This window comes from Sturnira hondurensis, unplaced genomic scaffold, assembly GCF_014824575.4.
Source record: "Sturnira hondurensis isolate 20B ecotype Veracruz unplaced genomic scaffold, ASM1482457v3 Scaffold0004998, whole genome shotgun sequence".
NCBI classification, from domain to species: domain Eukaryota; kingdom Metazoa; phylum Chordata; class Mammalia; order Chiroptera; family Phyllostomidae; genus Sturnira; species Sturnira hondurensis.
In genome coordinates, this window is record NW_028077629.1 from 7,656,397 (window position 1) to 7,683,048 (window position 26,652).

General features: G+C 37.8%; 1 protein-coding gene across 1 annotated transcript in view; it reads right to left on the reverse strand.

Annotated features, from left to right (window-relative positions):
* Positions 1–26,652, reverse strand: part of HERC5 (HECT and RLD domain containing E3 ubiquitin protein ligase 5) — a 50,322-nt gene that overhangs the window by 9,173 nt on the left and 14,497 nt on the right. The window contains exons 11-20 of the mRNA XM_037046125.1: positions 25,565–25,658; positions 22,670–22,856; positions 21,046–21,200; positions 11,437–11,550; positions 10,418–10,528; positions 7,421–7,591; positions 4,464–4,607; positions 3,317–3,483; positions 1,200–1,266; positions 237–307 (exon numbers count right to left, since the gene is read on the reverse strand). Coding sequence (XP_036902020.1) covers positions 237–307; positions 1,200–1,266; positions 3,317–3,483; positions 4,464–4,607; positions 7,421–7,591; positions 10,418–10,528; positions 11,437–11,550; positions 21,046–21,200; positions 22,670–22,856; positions 25,565–25,658 — 1,281 coding nt within the window. The remainder of the gene's footprint in view (positions 1–236; positions 308–1,199; positions 1,267–3,316; positions 3,484–4,463; positions 4,608–7,420; positions 7,592–10,417; positions 10,529–11,436; positions 11,551–21,045; positions 21,201–22,669; positions 22,857–25,564; positions 25,659–26,652) is intronic.

A 26,652-nucleotide genomic window follows, 5' to 3' on the forward strand; every position in this document is an offset into this window, starting at 1 on the left:
TACCTCATTAAAAAATTAATTGGCAACAAAACAAACAAGCAAGCAAAATATAACCAGAGACACTGAAATTAAGAAGAACTGAGAGGAAGTAGAGGTGAGCAAGGTAGAACGATAATGGGGGAGAACAAAAAATATTTGGGTATGAAAAATTATAATAACTGTAAGAAATATTTAGAGCTAAGTGAAATATAGTTTACAAACAAAACAAGTATTTTCACCTTTTTTTATTTACCTACTTGTTAGTCTGGTTGACAATTATGTAACTTCCATCAGGAATTAACTCTACATCAGTTTGGTCCCAATGCACCTGTAACCACAAATGAACTCAAATAGCATCTCCAAAACAATCCTGAACATTCTATCATCAACAAACACTTTGAAGCATACATATTTTCCTCAAGAATAGGTAAATATGTACATTCTTGTCACAAAGATTAGCAATGACTATACAAACAAAAATTACCATCTTCTGCAGAATGAAAAATGAGTTTAAAAACTTGAATTATATTTAATTCATCATACTAAAAAAATAATTAGAAAATTGCCATATTTCAGTATTTACTTTATACTGTATAGACCTAGTGTGGTGGATTTGCAAAATTGGCCATAAATCCCTCCCATCCTGGTATTCATGGCCCTTTGCAATGTGACTCTGCAACAACTCCCATCTGGAGGGGAGTCTGTTTCTTTACCCCTTGAATCTGGATGTGACCTTGTGAAACACTGTGGCTAATGGCATCTGGCAAGCAAAAACATGAAAAGAAGCTTGTGTGTTGGGGCTTGCCATCTCTTTGCACACTAGACCATCCTGTGATGAAGCCTCAGCTAGCCTGCTGGATGATAACAGACAGAACAGAGACACGCTGTTTCAGCTGACACCTCATAAGCAACAGCCTGCCAATAACCAGGTATGTGGGCGAGACCACTGTAGACCATCCGGCTCTGCCAAGTTGGCCCAGTCCAGAAACGCACAGAATTGTGTTTGTTGTTTTCAGCCACTAACTTTAGGTGTCATCTGTTCCACAGTAATATCTAACTGATACACCCAACTCATGAAAAATGAGGAAAAAAACCTTTAGCACTACAAACTTAATTCAGAAGTTTGATTTTTGAATTGAAAGGTGACATATTTAGGCGTGTATGTAAAGGGTCAATAAGGATTAAATCTGATCTGTAATCTGGTTTTTATTGTTACTCACATTAAAATGGGCATAAAATTCTTCTTCAAAGTCAGCACGTTCATCTTCCAGAAGTGCTTGCAAACTCCTAAACAACAAATTTTGTTTTTTAAAAATCAATAATCACAACCACTAGATACATCTTATAAAATAAATATCAAATGCATGACTATTCTGAAGGCAGGAAGTCAGACACAGTTCACAACACCCACTTTTCACTGTGCTGATAGTCTAATTAGGGCCAGAACTCAATCATCTATAACTGTGAGGTCAGAAGTTCATTTGCAGTTGTGCAGGCTTCCCACCTGATTCCAACTCTCTTCCTACTACCCGAACTTCCTTTACCTAGAGATTGTAGGTTTCTATTTAGAAAAAAATTGAAAACATATTTACTAACACTGAAACAGGCATTAACTTTATTTAACCTTTGGGACTTTACTTACAGAACTAATACTAGATCTTGTTTTAAATAGCACGCATTACTTAGGAAATCTGTGGAGTGGATAGGTCAAAGGACCTTCTCTCATCTGCAATCCCAATATTATCAAGCTTGAGACAGACCTGAAATTTGACTACCTTGGTGTCTGAGAGAACAGAGGTTATATCAGAATGACTGTAGCCAGTCTTTTTACATTTTCATCTTCTGTCATCCTATGGTACTTTATAAATGCATTTAAAGTAATATATCTCATATTATATAATTTACTCCTTTACTTTATTCATTCAACAAACACTTATTAAGTACTTAATATGACACACGGGATGTAAAGCTGAGACTAATCCCTTTCCTGTCAGTAAATCCTGAGACTAGTAGGAAAGGTGAGAAAGGTCTCACCCACAGTGAGGTAAGTGCAGCCAGAACTTATGTAAATAGTATAGGTATAACTTGAAAGAATTTGGTTTTGGTTAACTCTGAAAGAAAACTTCATTGGGAAGGTCTCCCTCCAAGCAATGGTAGAAACTAAGATGACTGTTTTCCTCCTTGGATTTTTTATTTCAGTATTGTGATATGAAAAAGACAATCTTTTATTTATGTTTTTGTGGGGTGTAAAAGAGAGTAGTGGGAACTCAGCTGACAAAACTGGATTCACCATTATACTCTCATTACACGTCTATGCATGGCTTATTTATGGGTATGTTTATGAAGAACACCTGGGAACCTGTCCCCCAAAACAAGAATATATCTTATACCTCCCTATAGGAGAGATCTTCTCTATCCCATTTTTCTTCAACCCCCAAAAAGTGTTACAAGTATCTACCAGTTGGACAAGTGTATGTTCTCTTTCATTAGGGTATCTTTTGATGAACAGGGAACTTGTTTAATCTTACTGAAATTAAATTTATCAATCTTTCCTTTACTGTTGGTACTTGTTTTCCTTAAGAAATCCAAAAGGTGAGAAAGATATTTTGTCCATATTTCCATCATTTTTACATTTAAATATTTAAGTCCTTCATCCATATAGGTTGACTTTTACGTGTAACAACATAAGGTATTTTCGCTCGTTTTTCCTCAGATGCATTAAATGAATGGTATTCCCATTCCCAATGATCTAACACACTACTTCTAACAAAGTTCCATGTGTGCATGGCTCAGTTTCTGAGCTCTCTCTTCTGTTCCACTGGAAAACCTGGACCCATGTCATACTGTCCTAATTAATGTAGCTTTCTAATAATTCTTTTTTTGAGGTTTTTATTCATTTATTTATTTTCAGAGAAAGGGGAAGGGAGGAAGAAAGAGAGGGAGAGGAACAGCAATGTGTGGTTATCTCTTGCAAGTCCCCCACTGGGGACCTGGCCCACAACCCAGTCATGTGCCCCATCGGGGAATCAAACCAGCGGCCCTTTGGTTTGCAGTCCAGCATTCAATCCATTGAGCCACACCAACCAGGGCTCAGCTTTCTAATAATTCTTGATATCTGGTAGGCCAAGTCCCCCATCCTTATTCATCTTATGAATTATTCCTAGCTATTCTTGGACTTTGTTTATCCATTAAAATTTTATAATCAGCTTGTCAAGTTCTACAGTAAGCCTGCTGGGATTAAAATTGGACTTTTACTGAATGTAGAGATCAGAGCTTCTCAAAAGCATTGCCCAGACCCACAAAGGATTTCAATAAGAAAGGAATTATGTTTACTTACCTTCCCAAAACAGGACTGAGTTCTTTCAAATCTTCTAATGATGGTGTTTCATCCAAAAGTTTCTTAAACAAAGCCAGTGGGAAAGGGATGTCGGCAACATCATAGTTGAACAGAGAAAGTCCACACAGAATCCCAAAATAAAAATATCTCTTCTCCTCAAATTTAGGCTGAAAAGAGAAAAAAAACTTGTATTATGAATTTTCACCAATACAATGGCATATTTGCATTAGATAAACCAGTCTCCCCCCTCCCACCGCTTTCATACAGTCAAATCACAAATTAAAACCAAGAATCTTGAGATAAGAATATTCAGGGCTTATATACAATTATTAAGTCAATTTAAATCCCTGTCACAGTTCTGGTCACTAAAAGCATTAACAGGATAAGGGCTGAGGAAATAGGAGAGAAATTTGGGAGAAAGAACTGCACTAAGTAGTAAGTAAGTTCTAGAGATTTAATACACATTGTTTATATAATATAAATAATAATATAATAATAATTATATTATTTGTATTTTTAATATACTGTTTATAATATTGTTAACTAATATAAAATTTATATTAATAATCTAAATTATAATAATACAATGTGCTATGAGATTAGATCTTAATTATTCCAATCACTAAAATATTGTAATTATGTGATATGACAGCAGTGCTTATTATCACTTCAATGGCAACCATATAATAGGACATAAGTATCAAATCAACAGGAACACCTTAAATTTACATACTGATATATGTCACTTCTTTCCATAAAAAGATAAATGAAAGCATGAACAAGAACAGAAGCACATTAGGCTCAGTAATCCTTATAAAGTTTTAGCAATTTCATTTCACAGCCTTTGTCTTCAAGTTTATCAGGAAAAATGGGACTGTAACAAAGAATGAGTACCTGAGAAAGGGGTTCATATCATCTATACATTCCATAAATGGTCAAAACATATATTACTTAATTTCTCCTATGTGAAGATGAGAAGCCAGGGAAAGTGGACCCCATTTTAGAAAAAAAATCACCTTTTTAGAATTCAAATTTATCTTCACAATGATATCAATTCCTCTCCTAATATAAAACGGTCTAGACAACCTAGTTTTCTTTGGTATGCACCTTTTCTGTCAGGAAATACCATAAGCAAAGAAAGACTTACTCTAACAGGAAACCACATGTAGGAAGACTCTTCAGGATACATGAACATCCCATATTCTGGCCGAGTCATCTCTTCAAATAGACAGTGGAAAAACTCTGCCCTGACTCCGCCAAAGTCATGTTCAATTTCTCCACTAAATGAAACCTGAGGTAACAGAATGAGTAATGCATCACTTCCAAGGCTGTATATTGCCATGTATTAAATCTCATTTGATAGTAAGAGCTAACATTATTATGGGCCCAAGTATTCTACAGGCACTGTGGTAAGCATCGCATTCATATTATCATATGTATTATCCTATTAATTCTATGAGGCTTGAAGAATTTGAGTAACTTTCCCAAGATTCTACAACCACTAAATGGTGCAGCCCACGTTTAATCCTATGTCTGTGAAACCTCAGTCTAAAGTCTTTAACACTAAATTGACCTCAGCTGACATCATTATTATGAGGTAGGCTAAGTATAATAAAAATAAACATAAATAAATTGGAAATACTAGGATTGTTAAAAAAACAAAAAGCCAGAGCACACATAAAGCACTTATGGGCTTGTCAGTACTCCTTAAAGAGATGGCACCCATTCCTCCCCAAGATGATTTTATCATCTTTCCTTCTTCTACTACTGAGCGCTCCATTCCTGCCTTTCCTTTTTGGAATCCTTCACTTTTTTTTAAGATTTCATTTATTTATTTTTAGAGAGAGGGGAAGGGAAGGAGAAAGAGAGGAAGAGAAACAGCAATGTGTGGTTGCCTCTCATGCATCTCTCACTGGGGACCTGGCCCACAGCCCAGTCATGTGCCCTGACTGGGAATTGAACCAGTGACCCTTTGGTTTGCAGGCTGGTGATCAATCCACTGAGCTACACCAGCCAGGACAGAATCCTTCCCTTCTGTTTACAAATGTGTTAAGTTCTCCCTTAAAGGGGAGGGATGGGGAACCCTCAACACCCCTGTTTCAAAAACAGACATCACCGGCTCCTCCTACTCTATCTAGGTTGCAAAATTTCAGAAAACAGTGTTATTAATTTCCAAACCCATTTCTCTATTTAAATGATTTTCTCCAACAGGACCAAGAACCAGGAATCCTCAATTTCAAAAACCTTTTCTGATATTTTATCTCTTTAATTTTGGTAATTAATTGTATACCTGTGACTACCTCCTCTTTCTTCAAACTCTTTTCTCCCTTGCTTTCTCTCATGAAGCACTATTTAGGTTTTAATTTTTCTCCTCTTTTTCCTGCTCCTTTAAAACCAGACACTCCTTTCTGTTTTCCCCACATATTTTATTTTTTCTCTTTAAAACTGCATTTACTATCTGCAAGCATATAACCTTCACACCCATTCATCTTCTCTCCCGATTAACACACACTCATTTCAAAAAGGCCTCAACATTTTCATATGGATGTTCCACCAAAAAGCTCCTTTCACTGGTTTATTTGGATGAATGCCTCTTCCATTTTACAGAGATGCAAATTTCAAACTTCAGTAAAGTATTTCAAATCTTTGTAAGACCAGGTGTTAAACCTGCCCTTCCTTATGGACAAGTTCCCTAATATCAAGAAGTTTTCGTTTTCCCACAAGATCATCAGAAAGCCAAAGTAACACATGGAAAATGCCCTACACGGTTTGGAAAATGGTAACTGCTCATCAAATATTACCTAAATTTAAGTAAATGAATGAATGAAATATAAAAGTGGAACTAAAATAGCTGAGTAGTAGATTGGTTAGAATCATATGAGTTCACTAGATTTTTAAAAATTATCTGTGTGTAAAAATATATGGAAATCACAACTCTAAGTGCAAACCCCACTGCAATATACTTTTTTTAATTAAATTAAATATTTTATTTATTTATCTTTTTAGAGGGCAAGGGAAGGAGAGAGGAAAGAAACATCAATGTATGGTTGCTTCTCATGCATCCCCTGCAGGGAACTGGCCCCTGCCAGAAACTGGCCTGCAACCCAAGCATGTGCCCTGACTGGGAATCGAACCGCCATCGTCTGGTTCACAGGCCTGTGCTCAATCCACTGAGCTACACCAGCCAGGGCTTGCAATATACTTTTTAAAGTAGTATTTTGAGCTTTAGTTAAGTCAATCTTTCTTTACTCTGAGTAAGGTAAGCGGATAACTAGAGTTTCCCATCAAAAACACACTAGAAATATTATCAGACAAATCTTTGTCTTAAGTGGTAAAGTCTAGTACCTGATAGTTGGGCCCAAATCCAGTTTGATGCTTATCAGGTGTATTACCCTTGGATAAATTACCCTAATAGTTTTGTACCTCAGTTTCTCCATTTGTAAAATGAAGGAATAACAGAATCTTCCACAAAGCCTTGTAGGAAGGGTTACATAAGTAAGTGTAAAGCCTTTAAAACAGTTTCTGGCACAAGAAAAACATTCACTAGATCTACCAGTCATTATTATTATTATTCTGTGTCAAATATATACTAGTAAGACAAGTTATATGGTTACTATACCAAAGATCATTTGTAAATCTTTAGAACATGGTAATATCTGCAGTTATACCATCAAAAACTATGTAGTCAATAAACAGGAAGTTCCCTCCTCCCACAGAATTTGGATTGGGGTCCCACATCTGAGCAGAAACAAATCATCAAGTCTCCTCTGCATCAACCCTATCTTACTGGAATCCTTAAGAGGTGGTGACTGGCCAGGCTCAGTTGGACCTCAGGAGAGACTGGACCTATTAGGATTAGTACTGGACTTTCTACCTGACCAGGTTGATGTGGGACATATTTTCCTACTGCCCCTTAGCTCTGGTGCACTGATGAAGTGCCTGCACCTATCACCTGAAACTGACAGGTAAATTCTAAACCAGAGGAAGTCTAAACCAGACAATCTCAGCAGCAAAGGGACATCATTTCCCCTCTGTAAAGCCCACTGTTACATTATTTTATATTTTCCTTATCTCGGCATCAAATTATTGAAAATTTTACTTTACCAATAACTCGCCCCTCAGATCTTCATTCTCAAATTGATTTAGTTGGTTCAAAACATCTTCAATTAAGTGACTCCTTCTGACTGTTACATTAAAGGTAGGGAGCAAAGCTAAACTGGACCCTCCATCTTCCACAGTCCCAGTCCATTGTTTATAAGCTCTAATCTTTTTCTCCTAGGAAAACAAATGATTCACTTCATTTCACCATTTGCTGTAAGTAGAAATTTATAAAGTGGAACAAACTGCTTCAGTTTATTTTAAGTGCACATCACAGACATTTGTACAAAGAGTCTTACATACACCACTGGAGACAGGCTGTACATTCAGCATCCACCCTCTGTGAGCAGAGGAAACATGGAACCTCAGAAATGGGAGCCAACAACTGGGCAGGAAAGTGACCAACAGCAGGCTCCAGTGGACCACTTCATCTTATAAACACAATTATTAATACTTCAGTTCCCAAAGCTAATTATAATCAAGAAGCTAAGAGATTTATTAGTAAATACTGAAATATAATATTCTCATTTGAAAGAGAAGTTCAGAAGTTTAGAAAAAACAATTTGCAGGAAAAGTTCAGATATGAGAGACTTCTCCAAAGATACCCTATTCTAGGAAGAAAACCCAGACAGAACATTTCAGGTGACAGATAATGTAAGAAGTTAAGGGGAGAGAGAAAGAGAAGACAGACAGACAGACAACAGAAAGAAAGATACAGACAGAGGCTATCTACTTGAAATCAAATGGCAATTTGGAATCATTAAAATCTATGGCTCTTAGCAAACCAGAGACAAATCAGTTCTATAAAATTACTACGGGAAGCCTGTTTAAAGTCAGAAGAGTTAAGAGATGAAGCAAAATAAAATTTCTTGTATCTTTTATTTTTTGAAAATATATATTTTATTGATTATGCTATTACAGTTGTCCCAGTTTTTTCTCCCCTTTAATCCCCTCTGCCCTCCAACTGCCCTAACACCAGAATTCTCCCCCTTAGCTCATGTCCAGGGGTCATACACGTAAGTTTTTTGACTTCTCCATTTCCTATACTTTTCCCATACTTTCTTTTCTTTCTTTCTTTTTTTTTAAGATTTTACTTATTTCATTTTTTAGACAAAATGGAAGGGAGGGAGAAAGAGAGGGAGAGAAACATCAATGTGTGGTTACCCCTGGCACACCGCTTACTGGGGACCTGGACTGCAAACCCAGGCTTGTGCCCTGACTGGGAATTGAACCAGTGACCCTGTGGTGTGCAGACCAGCCCTTAATCCACTGAGTCACACCAGCCAAAGCCCCTATACTATGCTTAACCTCCCCGTTTCTTTTGTACCTACCATTTATGCTTCTTATTCCCTGTACCTTCCACCCATTGTTCCCCCACCCCCTCTTCCCTGCTGATAACACTCCACGTGGTCTCCATTTTGGTGATTCTGATCCTGTTCTAGTTGTTTGCTTGGTTTGTTCTTGTTTTATTTAGGTTCAGTTGTCAATAGTTGTGAGTTTGTTGTCATTTTACTGTTCATAGTTTTGATCTTCTTTTTTCTTAAGTAAGACCCTTTAACATTTCATATAATAAAGGCTTGGTGATGATGAACTCCTTTAACTTGACTTTATCTGGGAACCACTTGATCTGCCCTTCCATTCTAAATGAGAGCTTTGCTGGACAGAGTAATCTTGAATGTAGGTCCTTGCTTTTCATGACTTTGAACACTTCATTCCAGCCCCTTCTTGCCTGTAAGTTTTCTTTGGAGAAATCAGGTGACAGTGTTACGGAAACTCCTTTGTAGGTAATTGTCTCCTTTTCTCCTGCTGCTTTTAAGATTCTGTCCTGATCTTTAATCTTGGGTAATTTAATTAGGATGTGCCTTGGTGTATGCTTCCTTGGGTCCAACTTTTTGGGACTCTCTGAGCCCTTTACTATATGAAATGTAGTAAAGACAACAAACTCACAACTATTGACAACTGAACCTAAATAAAAACAAGAACAAACTAAGCAAACAACTAGAACAGGAACAGAATCACAGAAATGGAGATCACATGGAGGGTTATCAGCAAGGAGGGGGTGGAGGAAGAACTGGAGGAAAGTATAGGGAATAAGAAGCATAAATGGTAGGTACAAAAGAAACAGGCGGAGGTTAAGCATAGTACAGGAAATTGAGAAGCCAAAGAACGTATATGTATGAGCCATGGCCATGAACTGAGGGGGTGGGGAATGTGGATGGGAGAGGGTGTGCAGGTGGATGCGAGTAAAGGGGGGAAATGGGATTACTGTAAGGGCATAATCAATAAAATACACTTAAAAAACAAATTTAATCCTTAGAAAAAGATAATGAAGTACAATACATTCGTTAATGATAGTTAATTGAAAAGGGATACTTTCTATAAATCTTTATTATGGCACCATCACAGGTGTTCATTTGGGTCCAAATTTCAAGAATCCTCTGTTACCTCTATTCCCACTAATATTTCCTTCACTAGATCAGACCTGCCTACATGTTAGTGCTGATTCAAATCAAGTGCAAGTCTGCTATTTGTCTTTCAGTGTCATTCAGAAGACTATAGGCACCAACCTCAAGGTCAAAGCTCTACAACCAGGTCAGCCGCTACTAAGGCCCTAATATGCCTCAAGGCCATGCCTACCCAAATGACTCTTTCTTTTTTTTTAAAGATTTTATTTATTTATCTTTAGAGAGGAAAGAGGAGAGAAGGAGAGAAACATCAATGTATGGTTGCTTCTTGTGAGTCCCCTGCTGGGAACTGGCCTGCAACCTGACTGGGAATCGAACCATGATCGTGTGGTTCACAGACCCGTGCTCAATCCACTGAGCTACACCAGCCAGGGCCCAAATGACTGTTTCTTGCCTTCTTCATTAGAGTATAAGCAACCTGAAAGCTATAACCATTGTTTCACCAGGGAATGGCTCCCTCGCCACCTCCAAAACATTGTATGCTTAAGAGATTTATCATTTCATTTATTAATAAAGACAAAGAAATCAGCATACATACCTGCATTTTTAAATGTGAGTCTGCATGTAGTAGTTTAATTTTTGACAGAATATTAAAGATAAATGGAAAATGACTGAATATAACAGGATACTGGAGGTCTACTGGGGTGTCCTAAAAATGAAAATGAGAATAATTCTGATACAGAGATATCTTATGTCTTACCTCAGATTCTTAAACCCCTAATGATTTAAGGTCTCAGTACTTACAACCAAGGCATTTCAAACTGCTTGTCAGTGCATAAAATTCTAAGAAAACATTTTACATGTACCAATGAAAGGTATATAGACCCAGTATTTTTAGTGCTCATTTAATTTAACAACTAATTGTACACTCTGGACACTTTCCCAAAGAACCTGTTCTACTGCAACTCGTACTTGTGAAATGCAAATTAGTTCAGATTTATCTGGTAAATAAGGAAATAAAAAATAATGTGGGTAGCTGGTTAGCTCATACATTTCTGCCAGGCAAGAGCTTATGTGCTACGAGTAAGATTATAAGCTTCAGAGAAAAGGAAAAAACCTTAAGTCAGGTAGCAAGATTTTAGCTGTCTTTTAAGAAAAAATAAAAGGAGTGCTTACACACAGGGTACCTTCTTCAAAGCTGCAGCCCTATACTGCTGGCTCCTAGTGAGTCACCTTGCTGCCTTCTAGGCCCAACTTAAGAAGAATTCTTAATTCTTAATTCTCCACTTTTATCTGTGTTATGTGAGTACCACCAGTCCTCTAATTAGAGCACGGATAGATTTCTACCCTTTTGTTTATTTGCATGGCACTCTCCACAAGATGCTTGTCTGGCAGACCCAAGCTATCTGCCAAGGTTTGCCGTTAGTGCTCTGGCTACAAAACTGCGTAGGTTTTGAGAGGTCTATTTTGCTCTTCTCATAAGCCCTATTACTTCTATCAGGCAATTTTGTAGCCTGCAAAGATTTGTGGAAACTCACATATCATAGAAAGTTATAGCACAAATGCCTATATTAACTCAATGATGATCAAACTGTCGTTTAAACATGCCATACTTACTAAGCTCATTTTCCAACAGGCTCTTCTACGTGCATCTTCATAAAAATCAAGGCAGTGCGTGAGTTCACTTATTTGGAAAATATTTTCAGGGAGTTGACATTTAGTCTTGTTGACCTTAAATAGAATATAACCTTATGAGAACATTTCATATATAAAGACAATTTTAGGAAATCTGGATAGCTACATGCAAAAAAATGAAACTCAATCACCAACTTACAGCATACACAAAAATAAATTCAAGGTAGATAAAAGACTTAAATGTAAGTCATGACACCATAAAAGTCCTAGAGGAAAACATAGGCAAAAAAATCTCAGATATTCCACACAGCAGTATTTTCACTGATATGTCCCTTAAAGCAAAGGACATAAAGGAAAGAACAAACAAATAGGACCTCACCAAAATAAAAAACTTCTGCAAGGCTAAAGCAAACAGCAGTAAAATGAAAAGGGAACCAACCATATGGGAAAATATATTTGCAAATTATACCTTGAACAAGGGTTTGATCTTCAAAATATATAAAGAACTCACACAACTCCACTCCAGGAAGATAAACAGCCCAATAAAAAAGTGGGCAAAAAACCTGGACCAACACTTCTCTAAGAAGGACATACGGCCCAGAGATATACGGAAGGATGCTCAGCATCACTAACCATCAGAGAGATGTAAATTCAAACCACAATGAGATACCACTTCACACCAGTCAGAATGGCCATCATAAACAAATCAACAAGTGCTGAAGAGGTTGTGGAGAAAAGAATGCAGACTGGTGCACCCACTCTGGAAAACAGTATGAAATTTCCTCAAAAAACTAAAAATAAAACTGCCTTTTGACCCAGCAATACCAGTGCTGGGACTATACCCTAAGAATCCTGAAACACCAATTCCAAAAGAACCTATGTACCCCAATGTTCATAGCAGTACAATTTACAATAGCCAAGTGCTATAAAACAGCCTAAGTGCCCATCAGTAAATGAGTGGATCAAAAAACTATGGTACATTTATACAACGGAATACTATGCAGCAGAAAGAAAGGAGCTCCTATCCTTCATGAGAGCATGGATGGAACTGGAGAGTATCATGTTAAGTGAAATAAGCCAGGCCATGAAAGACAAATATATGATCTCACCTGTAAGTGGAACCTAATTAACAAATCAAATAACCAAGCAAAATATAACCAGAGACAATGCAATAGAGAACAAACTGACAGTAACCAGAGGGGAATGGGAAGAGGGACAATGGGGGAAAACAGGGGAAGGGCCATCAAGAAACATGTATAAAGGACAAATGGACAAAGCCAAAGGGGGTAGGTTTGAGGGTGGGAGGAGGGGATGGGTGGGGAGGGGTAGTGGTGGGGTGGAAACGGAGACAACTGTACCTGAACAAAACTAAAAAATAAGTTTAAAAAATAAAGATAATTTTGCTTAATGACTATTAATCAGGGTAGATGCAAATTAAAGACTCTTAATAACCAGAATAAAGTTCCACACCCAAGTCCTTTACTATCAAATCCCACATTTTCAGGAACATAAAATATGCCTACATTTAATAGCAGAAATTGATAATCAGGATGATAAACTTCTAGATACTTTTACTTTTAAAATTGTATTTTATTTTTTTAAAGTTTTTATTTATTTCTAGAGAGCAGGGAAGGGAAGGAGGGAGAGAAACATCAACATGTGGCTGCCTCTCACATGCTCCTCTCCCCACCGACTGGGGATCTGGCCTGCAACCCAGACATGTGCCCCAACTGGGAATCAAACTGGCGACCCTTTGGTTGCCAGATCTGTGCTCAGTCCCCTGAGCTACACCAGCCAAGGGCTTAAATTACATTTTATTGATTATGCAGTTACAGTTGTCTGTTTTTTTCTCCCTTTGTTCCCCTTCCACCCAGGAACCCCCAGTTCTTCAGGCAAGCCCTCCACCACTGTTCACATGCATGGGTCAAGTGTATAAGCTCTCTGGCTACTCCATTTCCTATGCTGTACTTTATATCCCACATCCCCATGGCTATTCTTTACTATGTATTTGTACTTCTCACTCCCCACACCTCTCCATCCATTTTTCCCCTCCCCCTCCAATCTGACAACCATTAAAACGCTCTCTGTAACCATGATTCTGTCTGTTCTTCCTGCTGGCTTAGTTTATTTTTTAGTTTATTTGTTGATAGATTTCCATTTTTCATTTTATTGTTCATAGTTTTGATCTTCTTTTTTTAAATAAGTCCCTTTAACATTTCACATAATCATGGTTTGGTGATGATGAATGCCTCTAATTTTTTCTTGTCTGGGAAATTCTTTATCTGCCCTTTGATTCTAAATGATAGCTTTGCTGGATAGAGCAATCTTGGCTGTAGGTCCCTGCTTTTCATGACTTTGAATATTTCTTGCTAATTCCTTCTAGCCTGCCAACTTCCTTTTGAGAAATCAGCTTACAGACTTATGGGACCTCTCTTGTAGATAACTAACTTCTTTTCTCTTGCCCCTTTGAAGATTTTTTCTTTATCTTTAACCTCTGGCATTTTAATTATGATGTATCTTGGAGTGGGCCTCTTTGCATCCATCTTGTTTAGGACTCTGTGCTTCCTAGATTTGCATGTCTATTTCCTTCACCAAATTAGGACAGTTTTCTTTCATTATTTTTTCAAATAGATTTCCAATTTGTTGCTCTAGCTCTTCTCTTTCTGGCACCCCTATAATGTGAATGTCAGGCCTCTTGAAGTTGTCCCAGAGGCTGCTTACACTATCCTCATTTTTTTAAATTCTTTTTCCTTCTTGTTAGTTGTTTTTCAGGTCCTTATGTCCCATATCAGTGATTTGATTCTCGGTTTCATGCACTCTACTGCTGTTTCCCTGTAAATTGTTCTTTATTTCAATTAGTGTATCCTTCATTTCTGACTTTTATAGAACTTTTATGCTGCTGAGATCCTTATTGAGTTCCTTGAGCATCCTTATAATCAGCATTTTGAACTCTGCATCTGATAGATTGCTTATCTCCATTTCTGGAGTTTTGATTTGTTCTTTCATTTGGGCCATGTGTCTTTGTCCCCTCCCTGTGTTTGTTTCTCTATGTATTAGATAAAGCTGTTTTGACTCTGTGTCTTGGTAGAATGGCCTAATGTAGTTGGTGTCTTGTAGGGTTCAGTGGCAAAGCCTCCCCTATCACCAAGGTGGATACTCAAGGTGTGCTCTTCATGTAGGCTGAGTACACCTTCCTCTTGTAGTTGACCCTTGGTTGCTGTTGGCAGGTCAATGGGAAGGATTTACCCAGGCCAGTCAGCTGCAAGGACTGGCTGTGACCATTGACCACCAACCTCTGCCCTTCGTGGAGGATCAGCTGTGTAGGTGCAGGGTGGTGGTGTTCCAGCAAGATCTGTAGCTGCCTACTAAGTGCATTGGTCCTGGAGTTTACCGGTTGGTACAGGCCAAGGTCAGCCCCCCATCTGTGTTTTTCCCGGGACCACCCTGCCTGAGCTAGAAAGTCATCAGAGATGGCAGCTACTTGTGCTGGACTTAGAGATTCCCCTGACAAAGCCAAGCTGTGAATTTAAGCTGCCTGCTGTTTCTGTCTGGCCTAGGGCTCACTGAGGTCAGCTGTTACTTATTTGAGAGGATTTAGGAAGTTGTGAAGCAAGAGCCAAGACCAGCCATTCATATGGAAAAACAGGTCAGGTGGGTCTGTAAGCTGGGTGAGGTGGAGTCTCTGGGGATCTTTCAGGCAGGTCAAACAGTGTTAGCCAGGTTGATGGAGTCTCAGATACAGCACCACCTTGCCAGCTCTGTGCAGGGAGGGTTTAGAAAAGTGACAATGGCCTCTGCTGGCCTTGAAGACAGACACTTTAGTTTCTCCCTCTCTACTGCTGGTGCCTTTTAAGGCGCTACTCTGGTGCTGGAGCTCAGAGGGAGGGAGTCTTAATAGATGAGTCCCTGTGTGCGTTTCTTTAAGAAAAACTGCTTGATGCTCCAGCAGTTTTTTCCATCAATTCAATCCCCTCTGGTCTTTGCAGCCAGAAGTTGTGGGGACTTATCTTCCTGGCACTGGAACCCTGGGCTGGGGAGCCCGGTGTAGGGTTGGGACTCCTCACTCCTGAGATAGCCCTCTGGAATTTTTATCTACCACACACTGATGAGGGACCAACCCATTCTATGTCTGTGCCCCTCCTATCAGTCTGGATGGATGTGGTTTCTTTGTTTCTGTAGTTGTCAGGCTTCCACTTAACTCAATTTCTGATGGTTTTGAGTAACGGTTCTTTATTTTAGTTGTAATTTTTATGTGTTTGTGTGAAGACATGAATCATGTCTGCCTATGCTTCCATCTTGACCAGAAGTCCTCCTAGTCACTTTTAATTCATAGAAAAGTTTTAAGGAACTTTAAGTCAAAAGAAAAATACAGTGCACTATAAATCCAAAGTACTATCAGTCCCAGCACAGCATGTCATGTTATTCAGAACTTAACATACCATTTACAGATGTTTTTTCCAGCAAGGCATACACAGCACTTTTCCTCCTGAATTGTGGGAGAATTTTCAGCCTGCCATCCTAAGGTAATCAGGGTCATTATGAAATAATGAACACCGTGGCACAGCAGTTAGTGAAGATACTGATAATGACACTAGATGCTGTAGGCCTGAGTGACCATCAGTATTTGACCTAGATGGGCACAGTCTTGGCCTGATTAATTCTGAGGCCTTCTAAAAGCCCCTCCTTGGCTGTGTAAGCTAAGACCACTCATCTGGAATAGTTTTACATACTCTGGTCCACATGCCAAATGGTACAGGCCTCCGCATACCACCACCTGAAGCATGGGGAAGCTTCTTCCCCCCATGATTATGCTCTTCTGGACCCTGTTGATCTCAGCCTTACACTGTCAACAGCCTCACAATCGCACAGAAAATGCAAAAGGATCTACAGATAACTCACTAGACATGATGTGAAAATTTAGCAAATTCACTAGCTATAAATTCAACATTCAAAAATTAATGCATTCCTACGAACCAATAGCAGATAATTTTAAAAATACCATTTACAAAATCCTAATTATATCAAATACCTCGAAGCAGATTTACTAAACATATCCAAGATTTTTGTAGTAAAATAACAAACTTTATTAGCAGACTTTAAAAATAATCTAGTAAGTGAAAGAAATAGACATCATGGAGATTCACAGTAGTAAAGATGTCGGTTTCTCCCCAAATTTCTCCCCTCTGAAATATAGATTCAGACTTCCAACCAAGATGGAGGTGTAGGTGGAAACACTGTGCCTTCTCGCACAACCAAGTTTAAAGACAGCAAAGTTTTAGTAACAAAAATGAAGCCAAAACACAGAAAATTGAACTATACGGAAGTCTGACAACGAACCTTTCAGCCAGACCGTTAAGAGGGGCGGAGCCAGCATCAGAGCAGGGTCAGGCAGGAAAGATCTGCTGGACTGACCCAGGTGTGCAGGCAGCCGTTGGCCGATCCCAGGAATGGGGTTGCAACAGGCAGACCCAGTGAGGGCGCAAGGCAGCAGGCTGACCGCTGTCACACATTTGCGCACAGATAAACCAGGTGAATGAGTGAGCAGCAGGGCAGATCGCACAGGGCCCCAGCGGTGGGAAGAAGCAGAGGGGACCACCATTGCCCCTCTTTGACCCCACCCCCACATACAGCGTCACCACCCAGCAACTGGGTCACCCTGCCCTGGTGAACACCTAGGGCTCCGCTCCTCATACATAACAGGTGCGAACAGACCAAAACATTATGGCTCAAGAAGAACTCAAAGCCCCAGAGCCAATAACTCTACGTGACCAAGAAATAGCCAACCTATTGCACAGTTCGAAACACTGGTGATCAGGAATCATACAACTGGTTGATTTTAGTCACAAATTAGAGGAACAAATGAAGGCTAAACTAATTGAAATGAAGAGAAATGCACAGGAAACCAATAGTGATGGAAAGGAAACTGGGACTCAAATCAAGGGAGTGGACCAGAAGGAAGAAAAAAATGACCAAATAGAAAAGAATGAAGAAACAAGAATTCAAAAAAATGAGGAGAGGCTTAGGAAACTCCAAGACATTTTTAAACGTTCCAACATCTGAATTATAGGGGTACCAGAGGGGGGAGAGAAAGTAACAAGTGGAAAACTTTTTGAACAAATTAATAAAGGAGAACTTCCCCAGTCTGGAAAAGGAAATAGACTTCTAGGAAATCCAGGAAGCTCAGAGAGTCCCAAAGAAGTTGGACCCAAGGAGGAACACACCAAGGCACATCATCATTACATTAGCCAAGATGAAAACGAAGGAGAGAATCCTAGAGGTGGCAAGAGATAAGGGGACAGTCACCTACAAAGGAGCTCCCATCAATTTCTCAAAAGAGACCTTACAGGCAAGGAGGGACTGGAAAGAAGTATTCCAAGTCATGAAATCCAAAGACCTCCATCCAAGACTGCTCTATCCAGCAAAGCTTTCATTTAGAATGGAAGGGCAGATAAAGTGCTTCTCAGATAAGGTCAAATTCAAGCCCTTATTATATGAAATGTTAAAAGGACTTATCTAAGAAAAAGAAGATAAAAAAGACGAACAGTGAAAGGACAGCAAACTCGCAGTTATTAACAACCACACCTAAAACAAAAGCAAACTAAGAGGACAGCTAGATCAGGAGTGGAACCATAGAAATGAAGATCACATGGAGGGTTAGCAAGTGGGGATTGGAAGGAGGAGAAGCTGGGAGAAGGTACAGAGAATACGTAACATAGATGGTAGGTAGAAAATAGATAGGGGGAGGGAAAGAATAGTATGAGAAATATAGAATCTAAAGAACTTGAGACACNACTTCCCCAGTCTGGAAAAGGAAATAGACTTCTAGGAAATCCAGGAAGCTCAGAGAGTCCCAAAGAAGTTGGACCCAAGAAGGAACACACCAAGGCACATCATAATTACATTAGCCAAGATGAAAATGAAGGAGAGAATCCTAGAGGTGGCAAGAGATAAGGGGACAGTCACCTACAAAGGAGCTCCCATCAGACTGTCAGCTGATTTCTCAAAAGAGACCTTACAGGCAAGGAGGGAGGGACTGGAAAGAAGTATTCCAAGTCATGAAATCCAAAGACCTCCATCCAAGACTGCTCTATCCAGCAAAGCTTTCATTTAAAATGGAAGGGCAGATAAAGTGCTTCTCAGATAAGGTCAAATTCAAGCCTTTATTATATGAAATGTTAAAAGGACTTATCTAAGAAAAAGAAAATAAAAAAGACGAACAGTGAAAGGACAGAAAACTCACAGTTATTAACAACCACACCTAAAACAAAAGCAAACTAAGAGGACAGCTAGATCAGGAGTGGAACCATAGAAATGGAGATCACATGGAGGGTTAGCAAGTGGGGATTGGAAGGAGGAGAAGGGGGGAGAAGGTACAGAGAATACGTAGCACAGATGGTAGGTAGAAAATAGATAGGGGGAGGGCAAGAATAGTATGAGAAATATAGAATCTAAAGAACTTGAGACACGTGGACATAAACTAAAGGGGGGAATGGTGGGAGGAGGGAGTGTGTAGAGTGGAGGGGAATGAAAGCGGGAAACAGAACTGTAATGGCATAATCAATAAAATATATTTTAAAAAAAGAAAAAAATTGAAATATAGATTCAATGCAACCCCATTCAAATTCTCAGTAAGATATTGTTAGGTGTGTGTGGAACCTGAGAAGCCAATTCTAAAATCTGTACAGAAGAATCAGAGTGTCAAGAATAGCCAAGATAAACTTCAAGAGCAATATAAGGGTACTCTCTTACTAGACATAAACAATATAGAGCTACATAGAATGATCAACAGTACAAAAAAAGAGCCCAGAAATGAATCCTAGACATAGAAACTTGATTTTACGACAGACTTTGCATTGCCCATCAGTAGAAAAAAGGACAGAGCATTTCAATAAATGATGGTCAGTAATTTTTCATATGAAAAATGATAAAAAATAAACTTAAAATTAATTTCCAATTGAATTAAACACCAAACTGTGAAAGGCAAAAATAAAATCACTATCTCCTTTAAACCCGGGAAAGAGTAGTCTCTGCTCTGGGTCCATGACTTAAGGCCCTTCCTCTAGCCAACTACCCTGCCACAGCAGAAGTAAGAATATTTATTCAGCAGTCTGTTAGCTAGATTTCTAGCCTTTGGAATATTAGATATATGGTATACACGCCTTGGTTTGTGCTCTTCCTCTGGTCTATTAGAAGACTATTAAGGCCAAAAGCAGGCTTTCCATTTCTTTTTCTAACATCTTATTGGAACACAGCCATGCCCATTCATTTTCACACTGCCAAGCACTGCTTTCATGCTACTACTATAGAGTTCGGCAGTCGCAGTTGCCACAGTATCCATACGCTTCACAAAGCCTAAAATATTTACTATCTGGTCCTTTCCGAAAAGAAATCCTGTTGGTCCCTGAGTTAAGTAATAATTTAAAACCTTGAAAGAAAAAAAGTTTAAAATAAGACATAAAGAATAGATGAATTGATAAATTTATCTATATAAAAATTAAGAATGTAAATTTATCAAAAAACACCATGAAGTAAAAAGACAGGCTACAAACTAGAATATTTGCAACACATATTATTGACATAGGCTTGGTTTCCAAAATAAATAGAACTCCTATAATCAATATGGAAAAGTAAAAAAAAAACAATGTAAATAGAACAACAGTCAAGGATAGACACTTTACAGAAAAAGAAACAAATATTGCTATTATAAACACAAAAATGTACTCTAATGCATTAGAACCAGGGAAATACAATTAAAATCACAACTTGGTATCATTTCACGCTGAAAATATTTACAAAACTTTAAAGTTAGACATGGAGCAACAGGAATTTAAATCATGAATAAGATTAAATTAGTCTGAGTAAGACAGTATGTAACTACCAATAAAGAAGACATATATAACTAACAAACCTATTAATTCCAGAATTAGGCATGGAAACTAAAAAGCAACTCTTGATACATGAACACCAAGAAATATGTACAAAAATGCTTATAGCAGTATGTTTTCTCAGAAAACCCTCCCCCTGAAAGGTACTGCCACCAGCACATACATCCATCAGGACTGGAATGGATAATTATGGTAGACTCAAACAATGGACTATGATGTGAAAGTGAAAATGAATGAAATATAGCCAAAGTACGAAACTTTTTAATCTGGATGAAACTGTAAAACAAATGCGTAAGAAGCATGTATTCCCTCTCTATAAACTTCAAAAACAGCAAAATAGTCATAAAACAATAAATTAGAGTAAGGGAATGATTAACCCAAAATCCAGGATATGAGGAGATGCAAGCTGAGAGAAAAATACACAGGCATTTTTAAACTACTGGAAATGATTTCTTTTTCAACACTGGCAATAGTTACACTGATGTCTGTTTTATCACTTTTCTTACAAACTGTCCACAGACACTATGTACACTCCTTTAGACGCACAACTTAATTTACACACACACACACAAAAAAACAAAATTAAAAAAATAGCATATAAACTTCATGTTTCAACAATTTGCGTAAGATTCAGGCTAGCTGAAAACTATGGGAATTTTTATTACAAAATAGGGATATATAGGTTTCCAAAAGAGCAAACCCTTACCCGGTGCAGCCTTTTCAACATTTCCAGGAGAACTCTGATGTGACAGTTACTCTCAGCACTTGGAGTACAGTGACACAGTTGAGCAGTGACGACTCTTTTAAACATCTGCACCAGTTTAATGAAGGCAGATTCTTGCAGAGATGCCCAATATTCCTCTGAGGGATAGGAAAGTAAATAAATGTTAGCACAAAATATCTCTTTAATTCTTAAAGGTAAAATGTGGTCCAAAACCAGTAAGAGGTTTTTCTATATATCATAGTTACAAAAACACATTGTAATACATTTTCCAGTAAATGATTGTTTACTGAAAGCATTGTCTTTACTGAAAGACATTTAGCAATGTCCTAAAAAACAGATCTTAGAAGTATAATCTTGATAATTAATCTGTGAACAGACATCAGTCACATTTTTATCCATATGGAAGAGCATACTATATTAAAAACTAGATTAAGAACTATTCCTGATTGCACAAGTCTGCTTTTCATGCTCCCAGTATGAGTTTTTAACTCTTAAAAAGCATCTTTGGCATTGTAAAATGAAGTTTCAAACTAGCTTCCCATCATTTAAAGTGTTATCTAGATCTTATAAAACATAAAAAAAGAACAGACTTACTTGGGCTGAATATGCTATTTATGTCAAAAAAACCCCAACTCATTAAATTGAATCAAGCCCCTAGAAATTTTCAATGTACTGGAAACACAAAGGAGGAAACAATCAGACAAATCCATCGGTGAGACATCCTACAGAACAACTGACCTAGAATCTTAAAAGTCTCTGAAATGCTTTTTGCATAAATTTAAATATGGCCTGGAGATTGGATATTATGGAATTATGGCTAATTTTTACTAGGTATGATAACGATGATTTCCATATTGTTATATGATGCATGATTAAATATTATAGGTGGAATGTCATGATCTTTCCAACTGACTTTCAAATAGTTCAGCAAAAATGTAACTTGTACTTAAGGACAGAGGAAGCACATATGGTAACACGTTAATTGTTGCTGACTCTCAGGTAGGAGGTATACGGGTATTCGCTGTACTATTCCCCCAACCTTGCGTATGAAACTTTTCATAATGAAAAGTTGAAGAAAAAGGACCTCATGACCAGGCCACACACAGATCATTATAAGAACTCTAAAAAAGTACTAAAACAATCAAAATATATTTTGGATGAGCAGAGTAATTANTCATGATCTTCCCAACTGACTTTCAAATAGTTCAGCAAAAATGTAACTTGTACTTAAGGACAGAGGAAGCACATATGGTAACATGTTAATTGTTGCTGACTCTCAGGTAGGAGGTATATGGGTATTCGCTGTACTATTCCCCCAACCTTGCGTATGAAACTTTTCATAATGAAAAGTTGAAGAAAAAGGACCTCATGACCAGGCCACACACAGATCATTATAAGAACTCTAAAAAAGTACTAAAACAATCAAAATATATTTTGGATGAGCAGAGTAATTATTAAAGCATCATTAGAATACACTAAGAATACAAGGTAAAAAAAAACAAGAATGTGTTTCCAATATCTACCTAAGTTTTGCTGTAACTTTACTAGGTACATTTTTCCATTGAGAGAATGGTAAATATTTTCACATGTACATCATCAATCTTACCCAGAGCCCCTGAAGATTTATCACTCATTTTACAAACGGCTTGTGCAAACGGAATAACCAGGTTCTCCCAGTTGTTACAATCATGCATCATGGGACATTCTGGGAGAAGGAAGAAAACTCCTAAAGCTTCTTGGTGTGAAGGAAACGGAAGATATTTGAGCAGATTATCCCTGAGACATGTGGTTATCTGTAGTCAAAAAGGATCAGAGAGAAGACACTCAAAACACAGTGGGAACTGGGTGCAATTTACTGTAAATAAAATAAAGTGTAGAATCTGAAGTTCCATTGAACTGTGAAACTGGATTACTCATTTAGTCTAAAACCCATATTTACATCCCATCTTACCTAGTCTCCCAATACCTGAGGTGTAGATATGTGACAAGTATTGTCCCCTTTCAATTACTGGGGGTGCATGAAGGAGATAAAGAAGAAATTACATGTACAAGAGTTACACTGGAGGAACAGTGGGTTCAGTACTAAACAGCCCTTCCAATAATAAATACCACCCTCTGGTTCCACAATCACCTCATTTTTTTTTTTTTACAGAGAGGAAGAATGTGTTAAAACTCCCAAAAGTAAAACAAAAATAAGACCTAAAAACAAACAAATGTAACAAATGCAATAAAAACCAACATGGTTTCCTATCATCTTCCCATAGGATCTCATCACCAACTCTTTTCACCAACTCTAGTTTGAGCCCTTCCAATCTTAGTTTCCCCAATTCAGAATTCAAGTGTTCAGGAAAAGTTCAAATGCAATTCTGAATTTTTATTCATCACATGTGCTCAGATAATATAAACAATTTGTTTAAAAACCCACTAAGAAGATAAGCTAGTTATTTATGGAGTATCTGTCAGATGCTAAATGATTTACGTATGATTAAATACACAATTTAACCTTCTTTAATAGATGAGAAATCTGTATTTCAGAGAAATTAACTTGCTCAAGGTCAGATCACTAAGTGGGAATCTCTCCTGGATCCGACTCCAAAGCCCTAGTTCTTAGTCATTAAATTATGAAACAGTAGCTAAACGGTATCTATAAATGTTCACATTTATAATCACTTTTACTCCATCAAAACATACCAGGCTCCTACTCTGTGGTTCAGTCTTTGGAGTTACATATACCTGACACCTCTATTTAATGTTTCTATAGTACACATCCTTCCTGCCTTTTTGCTCACAATGAGCCACATCCCCAAACCTTCCAACCCACTTAGAACTATTGCAATGCTCTCAAGCCAATAATACTGTTTCACACACTATACCTTAGTCTACAGCTTTCCTCACTTGCCAGAAATGCCCTTCCCCATGTAGGCACCTGGTAAACTCCTACAACCCCTGGGAACCTTGTATTGAGCACTCTAAGTAGAGCTGACTATCAACTGCCCTAGTAATGACTGAACTCATCCAAAATATCTATTATATACTCACTACATCCTAAGCTAGGCATGAGGGAAGACAGCAGCATGTAAAACACAGCCAGTCTTCCCACTAGTAACTTTATGAATGCGTCTGTGTGCTGAACTAAGCCATGACGTTCTAAGGACAGGGAGCATATCTCTCTCACTGTTCATCAGGAGTACTCATCACAATGCCCTTCACACAGCAAACATTCAAATGTTTGCTAAATAGATGAATGAACACCAAGTCTGTGAATCCCTATCACAGAAATTTCAAAACAGAACCATTACAGATCTTCTGATCCAATTATCCTGTTTGAAATAATGGAAGATTGCTCTTTGATTATGTCAGTTACACTTTATATTGTTCTGGAATGACCAAGGCATAATCAGTCTTAGTGATGAACTAATCCAACTTCTCCCCTTCACAGATGCAGAAGTGGCCTTCTATTTTTGGTGACACTTTACATTAAGTGCTGTAGAGTCCTGATAAAGATACATAATTAGGGATCCATTGTACCTCAGATCCCTAATTGCGCCACAATTCTGTCAAACAAAGTGAACAGAACTGAACCTTCCATCTTCCCCTGAGATACAGGAGTGGGTGTGAGGGAGAATTGTAGCTAAGATACAGAATGCTAATTATCACAGACAGAGCAACAAAGGAGGTAAGGGAGCTGAGAGGGAGGGAGGGAGATGAGAGCAAGATTCAGAGGGAAAGAGCATGAGAGCTATAGAAACAGAATACAAGATGAAAGTAGGGACAGAAGGGGAGGGGACAGAAAGAAGGTAAGGAGAGTGGTTAAGTAAATGGGGAAGGGGAAGGAAGAAGTGAAGAGAGGAAGAAAAAGGAACCCAGAAAGAAACAGACTGAGAAAAGACCATACCAAGCACCACCCCTAGATCAACCAGCACAACAGGGAAGTAAATTAATAAAGGCTGAATCAAGAAAGGCTAAATTAATAAAGGAAGTATGTTTGTAATATCTGCAAGTAGGAAACCTCAAGACAGTAATGATAGTACTGTTAACAAAGAAGCTACAATTTCAAAAGGAACAGGAATATTCTAAAGCCTACAGAAAAGGTGCAATGAACAAAACAGGAAGAATCCAGGCAGTCTTTGGTAAAGAGGATGTTCAAATCAGAAAAAGTGTGCTCATTTCTATAATTATGTTGAAAATAACCATATATAAAATGCTCTTATTCTAGTGTACCAATCTCAACAAATCATTTAATCATCTTCCTAAAGCCCAAGTTGAAACAATTCCCTCGATAAGAATATGTGCATATGTGTACTATTTAGACTATTTTTAACCTATATGACTACTATACCAACTATTTAGTCCTACATGAGCAAACATTTGAATGCTGAGTTTAATATGGATATACTGAAGGGCCTCAGTCTCTCAAAACAAAATATTTCTTCTGAAATTCTTAGTTTTTGTAAAAATTGTTTTAGTGATTTTCTTTTCCAAACAATGTGAAGAATACCACCATGTTGGTAATACAGTCCTTCTGGGTTAACTCTTTAAAGGCATTTCTTGCTTTATTTAAGTCCAAATGAACAGACATCATTTCTGTAGCTGTTCTGTGGAAGATAAATTTTAAAAATAGATGAATAAGTAAATGAAAAACAATTCAAAATTACATATTTTATTAGATTATATATCTAGATAAAGTCTTTTTCTAAAGTTTGCTTTTATTTCAATGAAGTTACTTTTTTCCCTCAACTTTACAATATCTCTAATAATTTGGCCAAATATAAATACAATTAAAAATATAGTTGACGACAGCCCTGGCTGGTGTGACTCAGTGGACTGAGCACGGGCGGTGAACCAGAGAGTTGCCTGTTTGATACCCAGGGGCACATGCCTGGGTTGCTGGCTAGGTCCCCAGTGGGGGCCACCTGACACCTGACAGGCAACCACACATTGATGCTTCTCTCCCTCTCTTTCTCCTACTCTAAAAATAAATAAATAAAATTTTAAAATATATAAGTATATATAGTTGACAACATGATTACTTCTAAAATGCCAAAACTATCAAGGCTGCATTAACAATATATCCTATCCAACTTTAATTCAGATATTATCTTAAATGGGTGATCAAGATTATTTTCTAGTAAAAAAAAAGCCACAGAAAATAGGAAGAGGGCTTTCCTATTCCTGGGAGGACAAAAAAAAGCTATTTCTCCCAGTTACATAAAGTGAAAGTGGAGACTAAAAAACCAGAAATCTCTGAATAGTAAATTATTTGTATTTCAATAAAAACTACTAATGATGTATATTTTAAGCCATGAATGACATAATGAACTGAGTACAATCACTGCCTAAAAATACACATTCTTTGTAAAGTAATTTATTTAGTGTCTAAAAAAAGTCTTGCAAATAAAATTATACAAATATTTAGGAAGAGAATTATAAAGTTTTCTTTCATATTATTTAAAAACTCAAAGAAATCTTCGTATCTTTCAAGAAGGAAATTTTAAAGAAAGGTATGTCCTTTCCATGAAATACCATGCAGTCATTAAAATGATGTTTTCAGAACTCTGACCCATGTGGCTCAGTTGGTTGAGTGCTGGC